This window comes from Argopecten irradians, chromosome 5, assembly GCF_041381155.1.
Source record: "Argopecten irradians isolate NY chromosome 5, Ai_NY, whole genome shotgun sequence".
In the NCBI taxonomy this organism is placed as follows: domain Eukaryota; kingdom Metazoa; phylum Mollusca; class Bivalvia; order Pectinida; family Pectinidae; genus Argopecten; species Argopecten irradians.
The window spans coordinates 32,063,496-32,085,469 of NC_091138.1; the positions used below are offsets into that span (position 1 = coordinate 32,063,496).

A 21,974-nucleotide genomic window follows, 5' to 3' on the forward strand; every position below is an offset into this window, starting at 1 on the left:
GCATTTATTTAAATTAAATCAAAGAACTATTAAAACTAACTTGCAAAATTAATCAAAACCAACTGCATTAATTAAAACCATATTCTAAGAACCATTTAACTAATTTGTAAGTCCAAGAAATCAAAGACACCATCGCCGACTCTATAGCGTCGTCTTTTAGATTATGTACTTCGATCCTTCACCTAGCCATAGATTTCTCAGTATGTTACCATATCGAGGAGCCTAGCTATAGGTTACATTGGGTTAGGTCACACTACATTAATGACCTCTGTGACAAAGGTCATCCACTTCTTGAAATGCTCATGGTTCAAGTGCTCAAATATCTGGACACATTGTCAAATCAAAGTTCCAATGTTGATAACCTTATCTTTAAGATAATTTTAGTTTTTAGTGTATCTAAATATTAACAATATCATATTCTCTCACACCTACTGTCTGGTCCAGGGCAATACACTCATGTCTCCTGCAGCTGTATTGCATGGCTACCCATGCAATGAAACCTCGTGACGTCAGAGCGTCAACCAAATTACTATTTTCTCGGTGCAATTTTAACATTGTTTTTTCAGAAAGTAGACTAGATTTAATTTAAAAGATACAAACAACGGAATTTGCGTCGAAAATATCAAGCATATTTTCATTTATGGGAAATTGACTTGCATTCGCGGTTTTTCGAATTTATTTCAAAATGGCGGGAATTATATTTGTAATATTGCAATAAAACGTCGAGTTATGAGAGAAAAAGACTCTTTCATACGTTGATATGAAGGATATGGATATTCTACCCTTGGAATCACAAAATGTTATAAAACCCTCGACAAGCCTCGGGTTTTACAACATTTTGTGACCCTCGGATAGATATAATCTTGTCTTTCTCTTTTGATACCACAGTTCTAACATAGATATAATTTCAAAAATGCTGACTTAATGTTATCTAAAAAAATTTTCAGTTACAATCAGGATTCTGATTCTGTCAATATGTCGAAGTTCTCCGATTTGTTTCTCTCTAATATTATATTTATCTATTAACCTTTGAATGTTTTGGAATCTTCCAATCTAAGGCTGTAGTTTATTCTCGTTCTCTCATTAAAAAAATACAAAAAAATGTATATGTTTAAGGTTAGTTCATTTTGAAGCCATAGGAGTGCGCAATATATTATATATATCTAATCCGAGTTACCATGCTATAACACGCATTCGTATATAATATCACGCAGTCTTTAATTAATACGCCCATGTAATCAAATCGTTATGCAATCGCGAACCACGTGATTTCCCCATTAAAGTCGACTCCAAACTTCACATCACTTTGTAAAGGTTACATAAACCTTACTTTTTTAATTTTCTAAAGAACTTTTTCTCTTTTACGTAATTGCGTTTTTTGGATGAATACGTAACGTCTTCATGATCGGATTTCATTACAGAGGATTGCCTAGTGTGCCGGAATAAGATCAAATTCGTACTTATCGTTTACCTACATGTAAATCGGAGTTGGTAAAGATGTCTTAAAACTCTAAGGGTACAGGTACTATATTATATGATTTGCAAAATTTTATCAATTTATCACCATTGTCAATTTGAGGTTATTGTATATTTCATCATTTATGTTGTACGGGAGAAGACGGACCATAAGTTCTTAAAATTGTGTCCGATCCGATTTATATGTCTGCAAATACAATGTCTAAAATATCGACATTTCGTGTTTTTTTCAAGGTTTCTTCCACCATCTAAACCTCGTACGTCCTTAAATGACCCTGACTGTTAACAGGATGTTAAACTTATCAGACCAATCCAATCGTTGTTAGCAATGTATTTTTTTTGTGGAAGCAAACGCCAAGAAAAACCAAGTCACATTGGATTGTTTCATTAACGAAGCATAGTAAGGACAACTACATGTAGATCATACCATACGTATCTGATGTAATCTTCGATAAGAAGAGATATCAAATAAGTTTGTGTTCTATCTAATTATGGACTTTTTCAGTCGGTAGCGGAGGTACCTGTGCGTGATGCGGTTCTAAATTGACTTCAGTTAGAGGTTATTTCCATCCGCTTAGAGACATGACTTTGTCACACGCAAATCTTGTCTGGGGCTTGCGTTGTTCCTGGTCTCTCTGACGACAAACATTGCGATGGCTATTTATTGAGTTGAAACAATGAATCTATACTGTACCATCTTTCGGATCGTTTGTTATTGCCAAAAGCAAGGTTATCCTTTATCCTTTTTTATCCCTTTGATTTAAACATATTTCATAGTATCTGATACATACAGAGTGATATTCATTTATCTTTATATATAGTTTTTATCATAAGTTATGATTTATAAATAAATGACAGCCACATTGACCGGGCCGCAACAAAGGTGGGGGAAATATGTCGCTTACGGAAAATGTGTCGTTGTGAAACCCAACATGGTTTTTACTCATCCTCGATATTTCATGAGTTATTATCACTGTCGTAATATCAACCCCTGGGTAATGTTAGATCAAAACTGAAGGCTCTTTCCGCGACAACAGATGAGACAGGTAGAATAAGTCTTTAAATGAACAGCGAACTAATCGAATAATTGTACACTGTAAGTCTTTGAAGATGGACGTTGCTCTCTGTAGTTGTCAATGGAAAACTATACAAGCTTATGATTGGTCAGTGGGTTTTTTTTCTAAAATGCCTTCGGTTTTACTTTGACATATTCCAGGATAGGGATATTACGATAGTGATAGTACCCCTGGATTATCGAGGATGTACTACGTGTGTAATGACTGCAGAGAGGGTTCTAGTGAACTGAGGCGTGCCAATTCGATGGAGGTGAAGAGACGTTTTAATGAAGAGACGGAAGGAATGACCAATGTCCCGTGTCACATGGCTGCGGCGAAATGAAGGTGAAATGGCATGGCAAGGAAGGGATACAATTTAGAGAAGTTGGATCAAATGTCAAATCGACAAGATAAGAGGAAATGGCGTTAAATGGTTCATGGGTAGAGAGAAACTTCAGATGGACGAAAAGGGGCTAAATGGCAAATGGCCAAAGAGGTGTGTCAGTAAAAGTCATCCTAATACCTTGTAGATAATTCGGTGTGAAAATTTCATTATACAGTTTTCGATAAGTGTTCTCTCGGACACTGTCCGAAGAAGTGTGCTAGTCACCATGGGGTTGACACCTCACCTTAGATCGATATCTGCGGAGCCGAATCGCGTGTCAGAATACGGAAAGAATGACAGAGTACCACTTATCGTGGTAGATCGGTGGCGATTGTGTGTGCGCCATAGTCTGAGGAGCTAGTGGCCCTAACAGGATGTAATACCTCCGGTCATCCCCGGGGGACAGGGAGCCACGACGAAACTAGATTACTACGCCACGAAAATAACCTCCGATACCGCAGTACAACACATCCGCTAATCGAATGGGTTCTGTAAATGGCGTAATTGACATGTAAGGGGTCCGTAGTTTATTTGGATAGACTTTTGACCGTCCAGTTAAAATGGAGAAAAAGTAGTAAATTGGATGGAAGTTTAAGTACCAGCTGTCTGATAGCGCAATACAACATATACTACTTACTAATCGGATGCCTCTTTGTACAGATAGTGGCAAAAAATGCTAGGCAGAGGTTCATAGCATATTTGTATAGACTTTTAGCTGTCTAGTTAAAATTGGAGAAATGCATTTTAGAAGGAAGGGTTTAGATATAGCCTCCGATACCTCGATACAGGGCGGGTAAAGGCATGATGCCTGTTGCCCAGTTGTCATTGTCTTTAACATCTGACAATAAAATATTCTGTGATGAAATGAATACCTTGATACAACATATTAATTTTTTTATAGGATTTTTTTTTTTAATTTCCATAATGTGCACGTAAGAAGTTCATCATGGTTTATTTGAAGAAACGTTTGCGTATAACTGGTTATTTACGCGGGTCGAACTATTTTTGTGATTTCAGCAAAAAACGAGAAAATCGAATTTTTTCGATAATGAATTTTCGCGATTTGACTTTTATGGTATAAATGATTCACCTTTTTCTCAATATTTGGCGGATCAAATTTTCGCGATCATAGCAATGACTCGCAAAATCGCGAAAATATCATCCATGTGAACATATTCGGATATGCGATATGAAAAGTAAGTGAAGTACCACGGGAGTAAAAAGAGTCAGAAAAAAGGTTTCATAACAGAACCATCTTGAGTATTATCCCTCCGTTACCCAAACTATATTTCATCAACACAGCAGTATTTTTGTACAGTGGAAATAAAAGGTAGCTTGCACGAGGCAAGCTTGCGTCACACGTGCTCTCTATCTGTGTCCGTGGTGATGAATTACGTGAGACATATCCTACGCTCTAGGCTTATAGATGCATTACACTTGCAGAAAATTACAGCCTCGTAACATCTATCACAAGTGGCAGGAAAATGGTCGCCGAAATGACAAAGACTTTTCCCGAATTCGAATTAAATGCAAGAGAAGTCATTACGAAGTCTTTATAAAGCAGCACATATCCCGATAGAACGCACGCACTATAGATATCAATGTGGCAAGCTTGGGTAAAAATGCTTTTTGTGGTGGTACGGCACAGGAGAAGTATAGGAATGATATTTGTGGAATTGTTGGTGTTGATCGTAGGTCGATAAGAACTGCTCCCTCCAATCCCACTGTGGAAATGGCGGCCAGACTCCAGACATCAGATTGGCCGGTGGAATTAATAATCAGTGTCTATTCTCTCGTTTAGACGGCAAACAAGCCACGCCGGTTTGTACCATTGATCCCGGTTACAATTGACCATACTTGTCGCTGAATTCATGCAACGTCTGGTTAACAAGTAAATGTGCTGCTGTTAACCCGCGAAGGTGGCACTGCTATTTTTCCTAGAATAGATGGCGCTGTTAGCAATACTAATTCAAGCCACCAATTTCCATATTAACAGGTGGTATCGACACTAGCTATTTTTTCCAAACCATTACTTACTTACTTACCATCAGTTGGCGCAAGGAGCAACAAAATGAGGCATTTTGTAACACCAGATGTAAATTTTAAACTACACTATATATAAATATTATTTTAGCAATAGGTGGTACAAATAACACTATACAAAAAGACTATTTTCAACAATGGGCTGCACATGTCCAGCATCATCCAAATTCCTTTAGATACAATTGTACATTTTATTAAAATAGATGACACATTTTACTGACCTAGTATACCACACAAGTATACCAAAATAGTACTTTTCAACACCATGTTGCTATGTTGCAACACTTAGCTTAAAAATGATCTCAAAAGGAAGAAGTACTGTTTACATAAATAAAGTAAACTATTACTAACAACAATTAACCGAGTAGAATTCTTCCTTCAACAAGTTAGACTGTTTGCTACATTATTCAAACTAATGTCGTATAGTATACCACGGTGGTTGAGTGGCTAAAGTGTACCGACTACTACCCCTTCACCTCTTGACACTATATGTACGAAATCCAGCCTGTCAGCATGCCGCAGTGAGACAACACTATAGATATTCCACTATCACAAAGAGACACAATACGAACAAACCGCAGCCTCCCAAACCACATGCAACATACCGCATACACAGGATGGCGTCCTTAAATGAACCAACGTAAAAAGTGACAAGGCACTAACCATTGTACTACGCTTTCTTAATCAGACTCTTGCAGATGACAGGACGTGACACAAATTAACCACAGCCAAGATTAATACATGTACGTTTAAAAAACAAGTGAAGCTGCTGTTATTTTACGTTACAGATGTTTTAAAGTCAGTGAAACCATTTAATATAGAATGAACTAGAACTGTGGTATAAGAGGACAATTTATACCCCGTAAAAATGGGACATAACTATGAAAAAGGTGGATGTGTCTCGTTCCGATATAGATGTATTGAAACCTAGTGTCATTCAAATTTCTCCAGTAGTTTTGGAGAAGACGGTGGATCGTGGTACTACAGACGGACAGTCAGAGAGACAAACAGACCGAAGGGCAATATGAATATTCGGTATAGTTTTTGTAGGGGTAGGGGTGTATAGAGTATTTTCAGAAGAAACTGTTAAATGAATATCATAGAATCTTTACTTTTCAACTTTTCAACAACAATGGTTTCTGTTGTTTTTTATTCTAAATAATTTATTATTTTTGTGTTTTTGTTTTGTTTTGTTTTTATTTTGTTTTGTTTTTTATTTGTTTTTGTTTTTGTTTTTTTGTTTTTTTAGGTGGAACAAGGGTCACTGTTACTTTAATTATATTGAACACCTCATTTTGCATTAAATGTAGTGCTGTTAACTGCATTATACAAAGTCCTGACTTTTTAAGTGAAGAAGGAAATAAACAACGACATTGATGGATAAGTAACAAGTCAATTCGCGCATAGCAAAGTGTTCATTAGGAAACAAATAGATGCCTGACTCTGCACCGCTAGATCAATATCAAGTATATGTACCAAAAGAAAAATCAGATTTCGAAGAAGCTGTTCAATTAACGAACTGTGAAACGTTGCTGATCCAGAGTTGCATTATCAGATCTTGAAATCAAGCCGAAAACGTGAACACGGAAGAAGATTAAAATAATCCCATTCCGGTAAACGATGTTTGTCTTACTTGCCAGAATGTTTTTGATTGATTACTTTTTGGAAGAAATAACTTAAACCGATATGACAGAATGATAATTGTTTTATTAAATGCTGCCAAAAATAAGCAGAGATGTTGTAAGCCGTATGTTGTTTAATTTGTCACTCGGTAATACCAGTTCTGAGCTGACGTAAATAGTATTGTTCTTCATAAAAGACATACTTTCTTGCTTGCTTGCTGAATCATTCTTATTACAGAAAATCCATTAATACAGTTGCAATTGTCATTCTGATAGTTGCAAAAATTAAAAAAAAAACCGAAACGATATTATAATCAAATTGTCAGAATACAATTAATCTAGCTTAAATTATAAAACGAAAACTGCTATGAGAGCGTCTTAATAAAAAGAATAATAAAATCTCTTTAAGCTGACAATGTTATTGGTTGTTGCTATAAAAATTTAATCCGTCAAGTTATAAACAATATAGAAAAGCCATTTGTTATCACATCGTTATATTGCGAAAATTAAATTCCTAAAAGTTTCATTTTCCCATTTTAAAACGAAAATCGCAACATTTTGACACAGGGCGATAACCAGGTATCTACATGTATTGCGTTGCATTTCCAAAAATACATTTCAACAAAACAAAATAAATCCACCAAAAATCCACGATTTATTGAAAAGCTTATCAATTACAAATACTTATGTGATTGAGATATCTGGGACAATTTCTTGCTTGAGACTTGTTGCTGTCTATCTACACATAAACAAACGAGAGGTGTCGTTAGACAATAGTGTTGGTGCCGAAACATCGACTCATCAACAGTATCTGATCTCGAACACATTGATTTCGCCAGCACCTATCATGTGTTTGTGTTTCCATTACACAAAAACTTCCCATAAACACCACATACAGATAAAAGCATCTATTTTCAGAAACAGCAAATAAAGAACGCTGATAAAACTACGTGTAATTTTTCAGCGATTTTGACAAAATGTTGGTTATGTTGTAACGATAGATTTAATGCAGTGATGTCGGCGTTTTGAAGGCGGAGACAAAAACGATCTAGGATACAAGTGACAGACGTGCTAATGGAGTGTCATCCGCAGCTCCAGGAACTATAGCGATGAGTACTGAAAGCATAATAAGGAAGTATTCCAGACCAGCTTCTGTATACTATTAACATGGAAATCTATGTGACGATAAAATTTACGCTAATTACGCAAAGGTCGTTTTAGCGCGAAAATTTTCCCTCGCGTAAATATTTTGTCTACTGTATGTGAAACTATGTTGCAAAAGATTAACAGTCATTGTCGTGAAATAAGGATGTTGTGAAATAATTGAAGATGTCGTGAAATAAGGATGTCTTGAAATAAGTATGTTGTGAAATAAGAATGTCGTAAAATAAGGATGCTGTGAATTAAGGATGTCGGGAAATAAGGATGTCGTGAAATGATTACAAATACAAATCGCGAAATGAAACACTCGCGAATATATCCGAGGTTACAGTAATATGAAATATTCGCTGTATAGACACATTAATTGTTTTCATGGTTGCTGGTGTACCACGAAAATAAAAAAAAATGTTTTATACATTACTGGAATCATTGTTCAACAAGACAACCACGCACTTCTTCACCAAGAAACACTGCAGTATTTTAGTAACTTAATTCAGCTGAGCAACCCTTATCGACAAATAAGGTCTTCTGGCCACTCTGGTCATGACCGTTCGGACAAATGTTTCAAAGTTGGAGCGATATGCTCAATCATGTCTTTTATAAAAATGATTCATTCCTTCAGTGTACAGTCGTAAAGAGAAGTTGAAGCAGAAATTCGATAACCTTGTGAAGGTGTGAAAGTCGATAAATATATTGAAAAGGTTTTTTTTTTAATCAAGCGTTGTTTAACACAGGGAGGTTTTTAATTAAACTATTATATCTTGAGAGTACGGTAAGGGCGTTGTGAAATAGGTCAATTGCTCAGAAGTGAGTTCTATTGTCTGTAGTTCTTATGCGATACCATAAAAACGGATTTATTTCTATTTATCTTTATTTATTTATTTTTATTTTTTAATTTTATTATATCTTATGTTTTTGTTTTTTGCTAACTTTGCTCTCGTTAAACGTCTGTATCCACTCGTCATTGTATCAACATGCGTAACTTTTACGTGTGAATAATTTCGCAAAAGATGCACACTGCTAACAGATTGAAAGTAGGCAAGGAGAAAACCCCAACAAGCGACAATACCACTTTTACAGTACATGTATACAAGTATAGTTTTGAGTAAAACAAGTATCTGTGTATGAGTAAGTCGATGGTATCAAACTAATGTTATTGATTAGTTTTGTGGAATCTTTCCAAAATGTGCACATCAGAGTTTAACTGCTACTGTGGTATAATGCTGTGACAATACTAGTACAATACGTCAGTGCATTGAACACTATGCATTATTCAGCTGATCATCCCAACATCATTTTCCCTCGGTACAACACCCTCGATGGCAGATGATCTGATATGAGATTTGTCCCCAGAAAACAATGCTCTGCATTTATCTTGATCTGAAGGAAGTATACAATCAACTAATGCACCCTTTTAAACTGATCTTAACTTCCATTGTTTTTCGTGTACATAAAAGAAATGCCACGAGTCATTGGTTACCAGGACAGGACAAAAAACAAATATTAAGCAATTTATGTGAGCAGAATGTGTATATATTTCTGCTCGAACTATGAGAAGAATAATACCGCCTGGTATTCCAGTATATACAGGGTATCTCAGTACAAAGCCCCGTCTACAAAGATAACTTATAGTAATTATATATCTTATAACAGTAATGAGGACGGTTTTTATTTATCTTTTAAATGCTTCAAACATCGTGGAATCCATACTTATAGTAGCTATCTATCCGAACATTGATAATGTGATATAACATATTGTAGCTTCTTTGTGAATAATCCTTTGTATACATTTATAGATCTATTTGTAGTGCCTAATTAATGAGATCATCCACCGGAACTCTACAGCTTAATGTACTGTAAATTATTACCGACTGATCGTCTACATGACTCCACTTATTACTACGTATACCCGTGCCCAGAGCGCTGTGGTAAGAAGTATGAGCTGGGATAGGCTCTTTTCTAAAAGGGTACGTATGACTCTTTACATGTAATTTGTGATGCTGGGCTTGGCTTAGGTTTCTTCTAAATAGCAACCAATAGTTAAAGGCCATTTAAACCACACTCATCTCCATTTGTCTAACTATTTAACCTTCTTAGTAGATTACCAAGAACCTTTCCTTTGATTAACAAGGTTAATATAGCTATACTCAATAGCTTCTGTGTGTTTTGAAACTTTTGAAATTATTGCTCTTTAACATTCCTTGAACATTTCTTTTTTTTGCAAAATTTAGGATTTATTTGCTTCTTACAGCAATACTTTTGGCACTTGGCTTCACTAGATGCCTTTAAATATTGAACAGTTGATTGAAGCAGTGTAATCAATTTTGCACTCTTGTTTTATTTTCGATATCTGGTGCCGAATCATTGAGACATTCGATCGTGTCAAGGAAACAAATCCGACTTCGTTTGAAAGTAATTGTTGTTGCGTGGTTGGCGCTATGCATTTTGGAAAACATCGTAATATAGACAGGCGATTTAGACATTGGTTGATAGAACATTTATTTGAAATCCATACATTTATTAGAATTCATTACAGTTATAGTATTTATCAGAATTCACTGTTGTTCTGGCATTTATTAGTATTCACTGCAGTCGTGGTATTGTTTTGTATTCACTGCAGTCTTGATGTTCATTAGTATTTATTGTGGTCCTGATATGTATTATATTTCAATTTATTCTTGACCTTTTGTATTTATATTCATTGTGATCCTGATATTTTTAGGATTCACTGCAGACTTGACATTTATTATGATTCACCGAAGTCCTGACAATTATTAGGATTCACTGCTGTCCTAATATTTTTAGTATTTAGTGCTGTCCTGCCATTTACTTAAATTCACTTTATCATTTGAATGAATGTTTGCTGACTAACACAACTCCCATTAATGTGTTACTGCTTAATGCATTTCATTTCGCAATTAGATAAAACCCTATCTGTTTTTATCAATTAAGCAATTACGATTCTATTTGTAAATAATTGATAGGCTGATGTAATGGCTGTCCAACTCATGATGACATACACAGATACTGTTCCTACTTGGGTAGATAAATTTCCGCGAGATTAGATCAAATGATTACATCATATGTCTATATCTTGCGTCAATTTTTATTATAAAAGCCGTATATTTACATTTGTTGCCAACTACCAAACCCCTGGATGGACAGTGTAACATGTATTTGATGATATAATGAGTCTAAACTGGCGATAAATTCGGACAGGTTTACTGTTTGTTTCCGTATCTAACAATTACACGACAGGGCAAGCGTGTAAAAACTACAGTAAAATATAGCCAGTCGTAAATCGTATTGACATTAATATGTGTGTACTTAAATGGAAATAAAACAAAATTTATTTGTAGGAATTTCACCGGAACAGATGGAAATTAATTGGATTGACGTCGCTTTGTTCTCTGTGCTTCCTTGCGAAACTTCTGTGGAGAATGGGCGCTCCAACAGCAGATCCCGATATGAGAGTCCCGCGGTTTGTGTACTTTTGGAATCGCCCGACCTGGGCAGACGACACACTCTTTGAAGATTGTGAAGCCAAATGCCTTCTGATTGATCAAGATAAACACCATAGTTACAACGAATCACACGCGGTCATATTTCATCTGCCACATTTAGACATTGAGGACTTCCCAGAGAAACTTTCCGGCCATATTTGGGTGGCCTACGTGATGGAATCTCCAGAACGCATGCGCGCCACTTTTAGTAACTGGCGGAATGTTTTTAATTGGACCATGTCATATCGCCGTGACTCGGACATCCTCGTTATGGCGGGAAAATTCTTCTTGAAACAGCAACAAAGTGAAAACATCCGAGCATCTGTGATGTGGGACCAAAAGGTCAAGCCTATTTCCTGGTGGGAAGAAAATTGTCACACTCAAAGCCGAAGGGAGGACTATGTTAGTGCACTACAGAAGTATGTGACGGTACACACATTCGGTAGATGTGGTAAATACACTTGCCCAAATCCCGGATCTCAGGGATCCCGGGAAAACTGTCTACCCGCTATTGAAAAAGGTTATAAGTTCCATTTAGCGTTTGAAAGTTCACTTTGTAAAGATTACATCACGGAGAAAGTGTTCAACATATACCGTTTAAACAGTGTTATACCTGTGGTACGCGGAGGGGTCAACTACAACGTCTACCTCCCCCCAGGATCCTATATCGATGCCTCAAACTTCCCCAGTCCATTTGCTCTAAGTAAGCATTTAAAGAAACTACCCACTAAAAATGCTAATTCTTTTCAGCCATTTCTTTATAAGAATTTCTATGATATTCGTATTGACGAACGAAGACGTTCTTTTTGTGACCTCTGCAAGCGTCTTCATGTTACTAACTTGTCTGAGCGTGTATATGCAGATTTTGAGTCATGGCTTCAGCTTAAAAGAGGTTGGACTTCTTGCTCTGGACCGAGAGACATGTAAACATATGTTATAATTACAGTAGGCGAAACTGCCGACTAGACCATGAAATATTAAAAGTATAAGACGGCAACATTTAACCACAGTCAATACCGTGGTTCGAGATTCCAAAACGACGTGGGTAAAGTACGATTATAATTAGTTACGAAAGTTACCGTCGATAAGTCCCACTATCCGGTGATTATGCCTTCACAGAAATCATATCAAATGATGACGTTACAATCATCGAAGGTAGGGCTCGAAAACACCCAGTCTCATAATTGAGATAGCGCATCAATAAAAGAAATGCGGCATTGCTTCAAACACTGAACTGAAATATTCCATGTCGCCAAATCTATTTATTCGCATCTATTATTCGACAGTAGCTGACCAGACTGCGAAAATGATTATAAATTTCCAGTGCAAAGGAAACCAGAACTCATGGATTAAAATTAATCGGTTTCTGTAGCCAAAATTTATACCGGAACGATTAGGTTTAAAGCATTGGAATGAAGGTCTGACCTCCGGGCTTCACGACGAATATGTTATGTCAAGATGGACACATCCGTCGCTAAAACTAGACAAGCGTCAGAAAGAACCAGACGATATGCAAATTAAAATTCTGAAAACATGGATGACATTTTACGGAACTTAAATCTTGGAGATTACTTCAGGCATTGCCAAGGGATTACGTAGTCTTGTAAATATACTAAATGTTATGTGTAATGTTTGACAGGGATTCAACGCAGACTACAATTGCAGAAAGATTGACGACTGTTCGACTGGTATCCATGTCTGCCAGGTATCGAGAAAAACTAGACACCGTGAAATATGCCTTCTATTATTTTCGACAGTCTGACTCCACGGCAGACTTGATTTGTAGCGTTCAATTTTTACGGGTGTTTGCACAAACCATCGACATTTATGTCTACGTATAAAGCACCTTACCAAACGCATTCAAACGTATGTAGTTTCTAATATCATAGGCTTTCATACACATTGCACATTGTCAGGCATCACTCAGTGACGATACGTGATCTTGGAAAACCTAGAAATCCAAATGTGTTTTTCTCCATAGACTCACAATGTTCAACCAGATGAAATTGAAGATGAAATTGTAAAAATAATATTTTCCTTTCAATTTTCATAAATTCGTGTTTGAAAGTATTTGTATTGTTTAAAAACTTAAATAATATGCAATCACAGCTCAAGATAGATAAAAAGAATAACTATTTTTTGATAGCCATTATGTTATGGCCAAAGATAAGAAACTATATTCGAAGTCTGGGGATTCCGTCTTTGCATACTGTATTACGGAGTTAGCTCCCTTGCGGATATGTATCAATTGTGACGTCGTTATTTTGTGGGCGCAATTAATGTCGGTTTTTTTTCTCTCCAAAATTATGACGTTAAGCTCGCAAACACATGACGTCACAATTAATACCTACACGCAAGGGTAGATAATTAACTCTGTAATATGCAAATACAAAATAGTTTCTCAGTGGTTTGAGAATCCAGCTTTACACAAAGCACAGTAAAAACAAACCGAAGCCACCATCGCGGAGGTTAGCCACTGGTAGAAAAATCAACACGGAGAATAATTCAAACCAAGTCGTTGATATTGATTTCTTGAATAAACGATATATTTCATAGATAAATTACGAAAGTTTTCGCTACTGGCAGTAGTAATACGTCATGCACTTTAGTCGGCGGATCGGATAAACCAAGGCTGAGCGGCTCTCAGTGGACCTGCTAGAGCGATACACAGATAGCGGTTAGGAGATTCTTGAAATTTTTGGAATTTCTAATTCGGATAAAACTTTAAAAAAAACCAAACAAAAAAAAAGAAAAAGGCCCATGGGCCTTAACGGTCATCTGAGTACCTTGGCAATAATCATATAGGAAATTAATTAGATATAGTGTCATGGTTGCCATTTTCGATTGGGGATCAACCAGAGATGTAACGACACTTTGTTGGGACCATGTCAGGCTCCTTTCATGCAAGTTTCAGCCAAATCGAACCGGTAGAACTTGAGAAGAAGTTCAAAATGTGTTTTCAAGATGGCAGCTGTGGTGGCCATCTTGGATTTCGGATCAACCCGAAAAATAAGAACACTTTGTCGGGACCATGTCAGGATCATTTCATGCAAGTTTCAGCCAAATCGCACCGGTAGAACTTGAGAAGAAGTTCAAAATGTGTTTTCAAGATGGTGGCTTTGGCGGCCATCTTGGATTTCGGATCAACCCGAAAAATAACAACACTTTGTCGGGACCATGTCAGGATCATTTCATGCAAGTTTCAGCCAAATCGCACTGGTAGAACTTGAGAAGAAGTTCAAAATGTGTTTTCAAGATGGCGGCTGTGGCAGCCATCTTGGATTTCAGATCGACCTGAAAAATGAGAACACTTTGTCGGGACCATGTCAGGATCATTTCATGCAAGTTTCAGCCAAATCGCACTGGTAGAACTTGAGAAGAAGTTCAAAATGTGTTTTCAAGATGGCGGCTGTGGCGGCCATCTTGGATTTCGGATCGACCCGAAAAATAACAACACTTTGTCGGGACCATGTCAGGATCATTTCATGCAAGTCTCAGCCAAATCGCACCGGTAGAACTTGAGAAGAAGTTCAAAATGTGTTTTCAAGATGGCGGCTGTGGCGGCCATCTTGGATTTCAGATCGACCCGAAAAATAACAACACTTTGTCAGGACCATGTCAGGATCATTTCATGCAAGTCTCAGCCAAATCGCACCGGTAGAACTTGAGAAGAAGTTCAAAATGTGTTTTCAAGATGGCGGCTGTGGCGGCCATCTTGGATTTCGGATCGACCCGAAAAATAACAACACTTTGTCAGGACCATGTCAGGATCATTTCATGCAAGTTTCAGCCAAATCGCACTGGTAGAACTTGAGAAGAAGTTCAAAATGTGAAAAGTTTACGGACGGCGGACGGCGCACGGCGGACGGCGGACGGCGCACGGCGCACGACGACGGACGAAGCATGATGACTATAGGTCATCCTGACCCTTCGGGTCAGATGACCTAAAAAAAAAACCAAACAAAAAAACTTAAGAAAAAACCCAAACAAAACATAAATGAAAAGGTATCATAATATATTATTTAAAAACGGCGTGTTCATTATCGTCCAGCTAAACGTATGAATATCAAAAATTCCTTACCGCGAATTCATTTGAAACATATAGTATAGAATTTGAGAAAGTAAGGATATATAATTGGAATACATAAATGTACTATGACTTTAATCCTTATCTGAAAGACTTAATGGGATAATATCGCTGTTTCAATAATCTTCCAGACTTTTGTAATTATACATATACTCGAATGTATCAATATGCGAGATTCATTCCTGAGTTTCCATTACACTTGCACAAATAAAAAAGACCACCAAGCTGAAGTTGGTTTTCAAGACCTGTTTCTTGTGACCGGAAGTCATTTGACCTATACGCACGTTAGTGACCCTTTATTTACGCTTATACAAACAAATGTTCAATCCTTTCTTCAAAAAGGTTTCATATCTTTTTTAGTCATAATTGATTTGTTTGTATCGAGAGCATGCCGATGAAATGGCAACATATTCAAGAGTTTGCTCTTTTAATGAGAATGTTACGCAAACCAGTGGAGCTGTAAAACAACCAAGAAGAAGCAAACGCCATAAAGATTGCACTGACGATAGTCCGCCGTGCCCTATTATGGCCGCTTGGAGACCCAGACTGCCATCAAAAGTCGGAATAATCCTGCATTAGGGTAAGACTTCAGTGGTAACAAACTTACGAATTCAGGGCGGAAGTTGTCTTTATTGAGGATCGATAAGATTGTGATATGAAGAATACTCTACAAGTCACTATGAACCATTGGAAGATAGGGTATAGTTGCCTCAATTCGAAAGAAGAATAACACATTAAACATTTTATTTACAGCAATATCTGTAAACTATTAATGTCACCGCCTTTATACATCAAAGAGGGACGGGATGGAGTGTGGCAGAACAGGACTTAGACGTCATGGGACAGAGGAAAGACAGGAGAGGACGGGCGTGGGTGTCAACAAATTCTCCTCCTCGATTTTATGGCGGAGATATACAAAGCATAGAAAAATAGTAAAGATGCCCATTACAACATAAAGAGATATAATTCTGAAGCCATGCCTATGTTATGGTCTCAACTACTTCGAGGTCTATGACCTGTGGACGCATCAATATTCACTGTAGTTATTCGTCTATATACCCCATCGATGGATGCCTAAATTAGTTACCAAAGAGTCGCTCTACTTATCAGAAACAACGTTAGCGGCCCTGGCACAAATTGCTTTCCTATATGTTGTAAATTTGGCATTTCGGTTAATTTAGTACTATTCCAGCATCTCGTCTATCTAGGAATCGCCAATAAGTGGATAAGGTTGTCACAAAATGTCAGTCAGCGGGGTAAGTATATATAAATGAAACAGTAATGATTAACTGTAGTGATTCAGACATTTCAGTACGCCTTTACACAATTTGGCGTCAGTTTATAGTCATAACATACTTGGTGCCAGAAATATTCCTCCTAGTACTCATTTTAAAGTAATTTTGCTTGCTTGATAAAATCTTCGCATATGAAGCGGGTGGCTTAAAACTGCAAACATCAATGATTTTAAGAATATATCCAAACACATGTAAAGTAGGTCTCTAACGTAGCATTCTGATCTAGATTACCGGAGTGTTTTTCCTTCGTTTCACTCCATTTTACTGATGGAATGAATCAAAGGCCAGAAACTCTGGTAGGAAAGAATACTACTGTAAATTGCAAAGGAATGGATTTAAGACGTAACAAGTGACAAGTCGATGGTGTTTTATTAAAAACTTGACAATAAATAATTTCCATGGATGTAGCCAGGTATACCACAATCGCCGATATGGAACGTTACATGTAAAGTTTTAAAAAGTATGTTTCTGTAGGAATGAAACGTTAATGGAAAAAACAGAAGGATTCCAAACGCCAATCACCCTCGGAAGTTAAATCATATAGGAAGCAATTTAACCCCTCATCTGAAAACCATTTCATATTGTTCTAAAGTGTAAGCTTGGAATTTAGATGGCCATTTTCTTCGGTGCAGGAAATACGCAAAAGCCCTTTGAAATGACTTCCCTAACATAGTAACCAAATTAACGTTGAATTAGCATTTCTTAAATAAGGATTAACATGTAATTGATTCAAACCAACACAGTCTAATAACAGTCTTAAAACATCACAGAGATACAAAACGCATGAGAAAACTCATTTCAAATGCTAAACAGCGTATTTATTTTCTCGTAAATCGAAAACGTCATGCATAGTGAACCTTGGGAAGAGCAAACAAGTAATAATTTACAAAGAAATTTCAATGACAATAAAATAAAACGCGAAAAGCGATTCCATTTCAGGCATTTATTGCAATTTGTACCGTACAATAACATTTAGAAGGAAGAGAGTGATGTCATAAAGGAATTGAGAATGCGAAAGTTTGGCTTTGGTACATTTAGATTTCCAATCGGTATGCATATGTGTGCTGGGATAAGGGTGGGGTGTAATAATGTACTTTAAATCAATTTTGCTTGCAAAGAACACTTTATTTGCTTAACAATTCACTTTATCAGACCATAAATGAAAAAAAATGAATCCCAGTTTGTAACGTCGCTTCTGATTGACTGAAATAAAGGCGTAATAATTTCATAAAAAAGAGTCCCAGAATTTTGAATTTATTATTTGTAGTAAATTGAATTAATTTGAACATATTCTTGTATGTTTTATGATATAACACACAAAAACTGAGTGTTCTCTCACAACAAACCGCTTCGCGTTTTATTTAAAATGATCTCAGATTTTTGTGTTATATCTCCATAATACAAGGGTATGTTCCAGGGAGCGGAGTTCTTCTAACTTGGATAAACAAGACTTTCTGATATGGCTGTCTGTGGTGGGAGTAGTGAAATACTAAAAAAACACTGCATTTCCCCGTATACAATATTTCGCATCTGTATTATTCTGAACGTGTTCATGAATATACTATGTTTCATACATATGTTCGTGAAATATTTAAATTCGTGTTCGACCAATCTCGCAAAATTACGCAAAATTTGTATATTTCAATGTGTGCCTGTAAATGCCCATACCACCAACTCTTACTTGAAGATAAAACTTATCGTACATGCTTGAAAAACTAAATAGGTCAAAACATGATATCCAGGGACAATAAACATGTGAATTTAAGTGAATCTGAACGGCTCAACACACGAGGGATCTTATGTTATGATATCGCTCAAGAAGATATAAGGGCAAATATAAAGAAACTCGGAGATTTAGGGAATGTATACAATATAGAGAGCACAGCCATATGTTCCTAGTTATTAAGGGTCATCTACTTCGTCAACAGTGTTTTAAAGTACATCTTATAATCTATTAGATCTGCCTTAATTTAAATCGACACATGCAATGGGACACTTAATGGCCCATTGTTTCATTTTCAACTTTAGCTATCCGCATTATCTTATTCAATTGAAAACTGTTTACAGTCACAATTGCCTATCTAAAAAGTAGCTTTACCATCGATCTTGAACAAGATATTTCAATTTTGACGTTTTTCAATTTTTCCAAATAAAGACATGGTTAATGACTTTGATGCCAACGAACGCAATTGGCCGATTAACCTCTTTAGTTTATGTGTGCGTGTTCACGACCTGAAACGGCTTGCTAAGGTAGTTTAAAGGGTTGACCAATTATCACCAGCAGACGATGACTCGCCTGACGAAGTGCAGGCAATGATATGCCAGTTGACAGGGCAGCACGCCAGATCTGACAGGAAACATAGACAAAGGAAGAGCATATTTATTTGATTAGGATTGACCCGCTGTTAGATAACTCTCCATAAACTTGCGTCAGTGCACCGGTGTGTAAGATTACAAACGACAACAGTACAGATGATTAGCAGGATCAAAGGCAGACGCAATACTCTCTTTCTAGAACTTCAATGGTAACCCCGTTCATCTCATCACATCAGTTCAGAACAGTGCGAAAAACGTAGAAATGCACCGTCTGCTTCGTCATTGAAAAAAACCCTGGGGTATCTTATTGTATTGGCTGATTGATGGAGAACATATGAAGCCGCACATATCCTAATATGGTTAGGGAGACGGAATTATCTGGTCGGTGACACGGCCGTACCGCAGCGCCCCCTCGTTAGAAAGGATAAAATCAGCAGCGCCATCTATCAGCGACTATCCAATGATGACAGATTATGATACGTCACATCCTGTTTAAATCAAGCAGCTCACTGTGACTTTTAACTTTCTGGTTTGTGGTATATCAATGTTGATTCTTTGCTCTTTTTCTGTAGGGATTCATTGTTCAAAATGATTCGCCTTGGGTGGCACTATTTATCATTACGTAACTCAATTTCTTTTTGTGTAATCTAACTAATATGGGCTATTTTGAATTAAGGTATTGTTTTTCAAGGACATTGCTTGCCAAATATTTAGATTGAAGATTTTTATTAGAGACTGTTTTGAGACACATGGAGGCTCATCGCCAAAACCAACAGAAACAAAGATACGAGGATTCCTTGCGCCGACAAAGGACGGGGCATTTCCTTTTGAAACAAAGGTAATAAAAAACACACACTTACAGCATACCGGAATTTTTTGTTATAAAAAAAAAGAAATAATATGAAATGGAAACTTATAAAAAATCTTTAAATCATGTTTCAAGCTTTCAAAGACCGTACTAAATAAGATTTGTATGGCTTAAGGGTTGACATCATTAAAATTGTCTTTGATGGTATAGTTACGTTCGTCTTTGTTATGTAAAACGGACATGTCATGCCGGTTCTTTAGACAGAAATAGCGTAATTTGATTTTATATTGATATTTTCTGTACGTTTTGATTTCAGATACGTTTTCTTCCGTATTGTTAATTGTACATTGTCAACATTTCTGATATAACACAACTGACAATGTTTACCATTGGTCAGCAACTGATCGATACTAGTAGACAGAAAATACATTCGGGATTTATCAATTTAATCTGTTTTGTGTGTTCGTTTAAGGAAATAATACGACTTTTTAACATACAATTGTGTTTGATCGAAGATTATATACAGCCAGTAAGAGCCCGAGGCAGAATTGTTTGCATCTGATGTATGTTATACAAAATCTATTTAAATATCATGGATTTGGCATGTATTTTAATTTTCATACAAATCAATAATTATTTTAAAAAAGTTCGAATATTCAGAGTAGAAGATCACGTGTCCATAGTAACAAATGATGTCATTATGTGTATAATTGTTCCAACAGTTTCTTTAGTTTGCGTCAGTGGAAATCACGTAAAAAACGTTGTCATACCATTAGAAGTTAAGTGTAAGCGACCATTTTAATATAATGACTATCTGCTCAATAAAACTACTAACCAAAGTGGTATATTTGGACAGTTTTAGACCCGGTTATAAAAGAACACTTGACTATAAAAACATTTTTTCTATGGTCACTTGGAAGGTCTTTATTGATATGTACTTCAAAATAATACATAAGTAGAATGAATAATACATTTCTAGATTGAATAATACATTTCTAGAGTGAATAATACATAAAAAGAGTGAATAATACATAAAAGAGTGAATAACACATTACCAGAGTGAATGATACATTACTAGAGTAAATAATACATTACTAGAGTGAATGATACATTACTAGAGTGCACGTAGTTAAGTTGTTTTTTTTATTTTGTGTGAGCGTTTGTATCAGTGGGAAACATAAGGAGTATATGAAATCTAGAGAAGTGTAATATTAATTTTAACTAATGAAAAAAAACAATATATAAATGTAACAACAGTACAGCAGAAAAGAGAAAAAGAGTAAAATAAATATATACAACTTCCTGGTATATATATCTATTGACAAATCATTAAAAGTAAAATGACAACAAAATTGTAACCCAGCATAGACATTAAAGGTAAAAATACGACGCTTTCAGTGGAAACTAACTGAATTTCAGAACTCGGTCATCTGCTGTATATATCCAACTCCCTTGGTACCTGCTGACAAACGACGCCATAAAAGTATACTCCTACATGTTTTCTATAAAAGCGTTGATTTTTTGTAAATAATGTTCCTTTTGTGCTTATCCTACAACTATGGTAGTACGTAGACGATGATACTAGGCTTGTATTATTGTTCGAGGCGTGAAAAGGCCCATCATAAATTGTCTAACAGTGATGGAGACCACGGGGAATAGCAGAATATCGCTAATGGAAGGTAGCACTTACACGAGAACTAAATAATGCTCGATGTTTTATGTACTCAAACATTTCCTAGTGTTTTCCCTACTTTAATATGCAACTTGATAAGACACAGTGAATTAAATTATGCCAAATCATGTTAAAATCAGTGAGTTTGTTTGTCCACTAAACGAAAAACTATGAAATGTGTTAATATGTGGCATTAAATTACACCAGATAATTTTCAATAATTATAAATCTATGTCTAAATATCCAGAGAACATTTGGTATTACCATGCAGGATAGGAATATATCTAGTGTATATGCATAACACAAAGAAGCAGATAAGACTTAAGATATATTTATTAAGATAACCCGAAGACTATAATCCACAAATGATACAAAACAAGGACATAGTCATTCAGATCCCCCGCCAATGGAGATATCAAAGCTGAAGTAAGTTTGATTGTGGAGACTTATGTGTATGGAAAAAAAAACAGGAAAAAGGAAGTTGAGCTAAAGAAAGATGGAGTATAATTCAAGTAGAGCGGGGCTGCAATTGTTGAATCAGGTATACAGCC

General features: G+C 36.3%; 2 protein-coding genes across 2 annotated transcripts in view; one reads left to right on the forward strand and one right to left on the reverse strand.

The window, feature by feature from the left end:
- LOC138323553 (voltage-dependent calcium channel gamma-5 subunit-like) overlaps nt 1-21,974 on the reverse strand; it is a 48,684-nt gene that overhangs the window by 10,707 nt on the left and 16,003 nt on the right. The gene's annotated exons all lie outside the window — the stretch shown is intronic.
- On the forward strand, nt 9,481-13,988 carry LOC138323552 (alpha-(1,3)-fucosyltransferase C-like). Its single transcript, XM_069268231.1, has 2 exons — nt 9,481-9,709; nt 11,102-13,988. Exons 1-2 carry the CDS (start codon nt 9,626-9,628, stop codon nt 12,170-12,172), a joined length of 1,155 nt encoding a protein of 384 aa, XP_069124332.1. The 5' UTR covers nt 9,481-9,625; the 3' UTR covers nt 12,173-13,988.

Coding starts and splice junctions, on each gene's coding strand:
- LOC138323552 (XM_069268231.1), top strand. CDS start 9,626: ATGACTCCACTTATTACTACGTATACCCGTGCCCAGAGCGCTGTGGTA. Junction 9,710..11,101: donor ATAGGCTCTTTTCTAAAAGG/GTACGTATGACT, acceptor ATTTATTTGTAG/GAATTTCACCGGAACAGATG.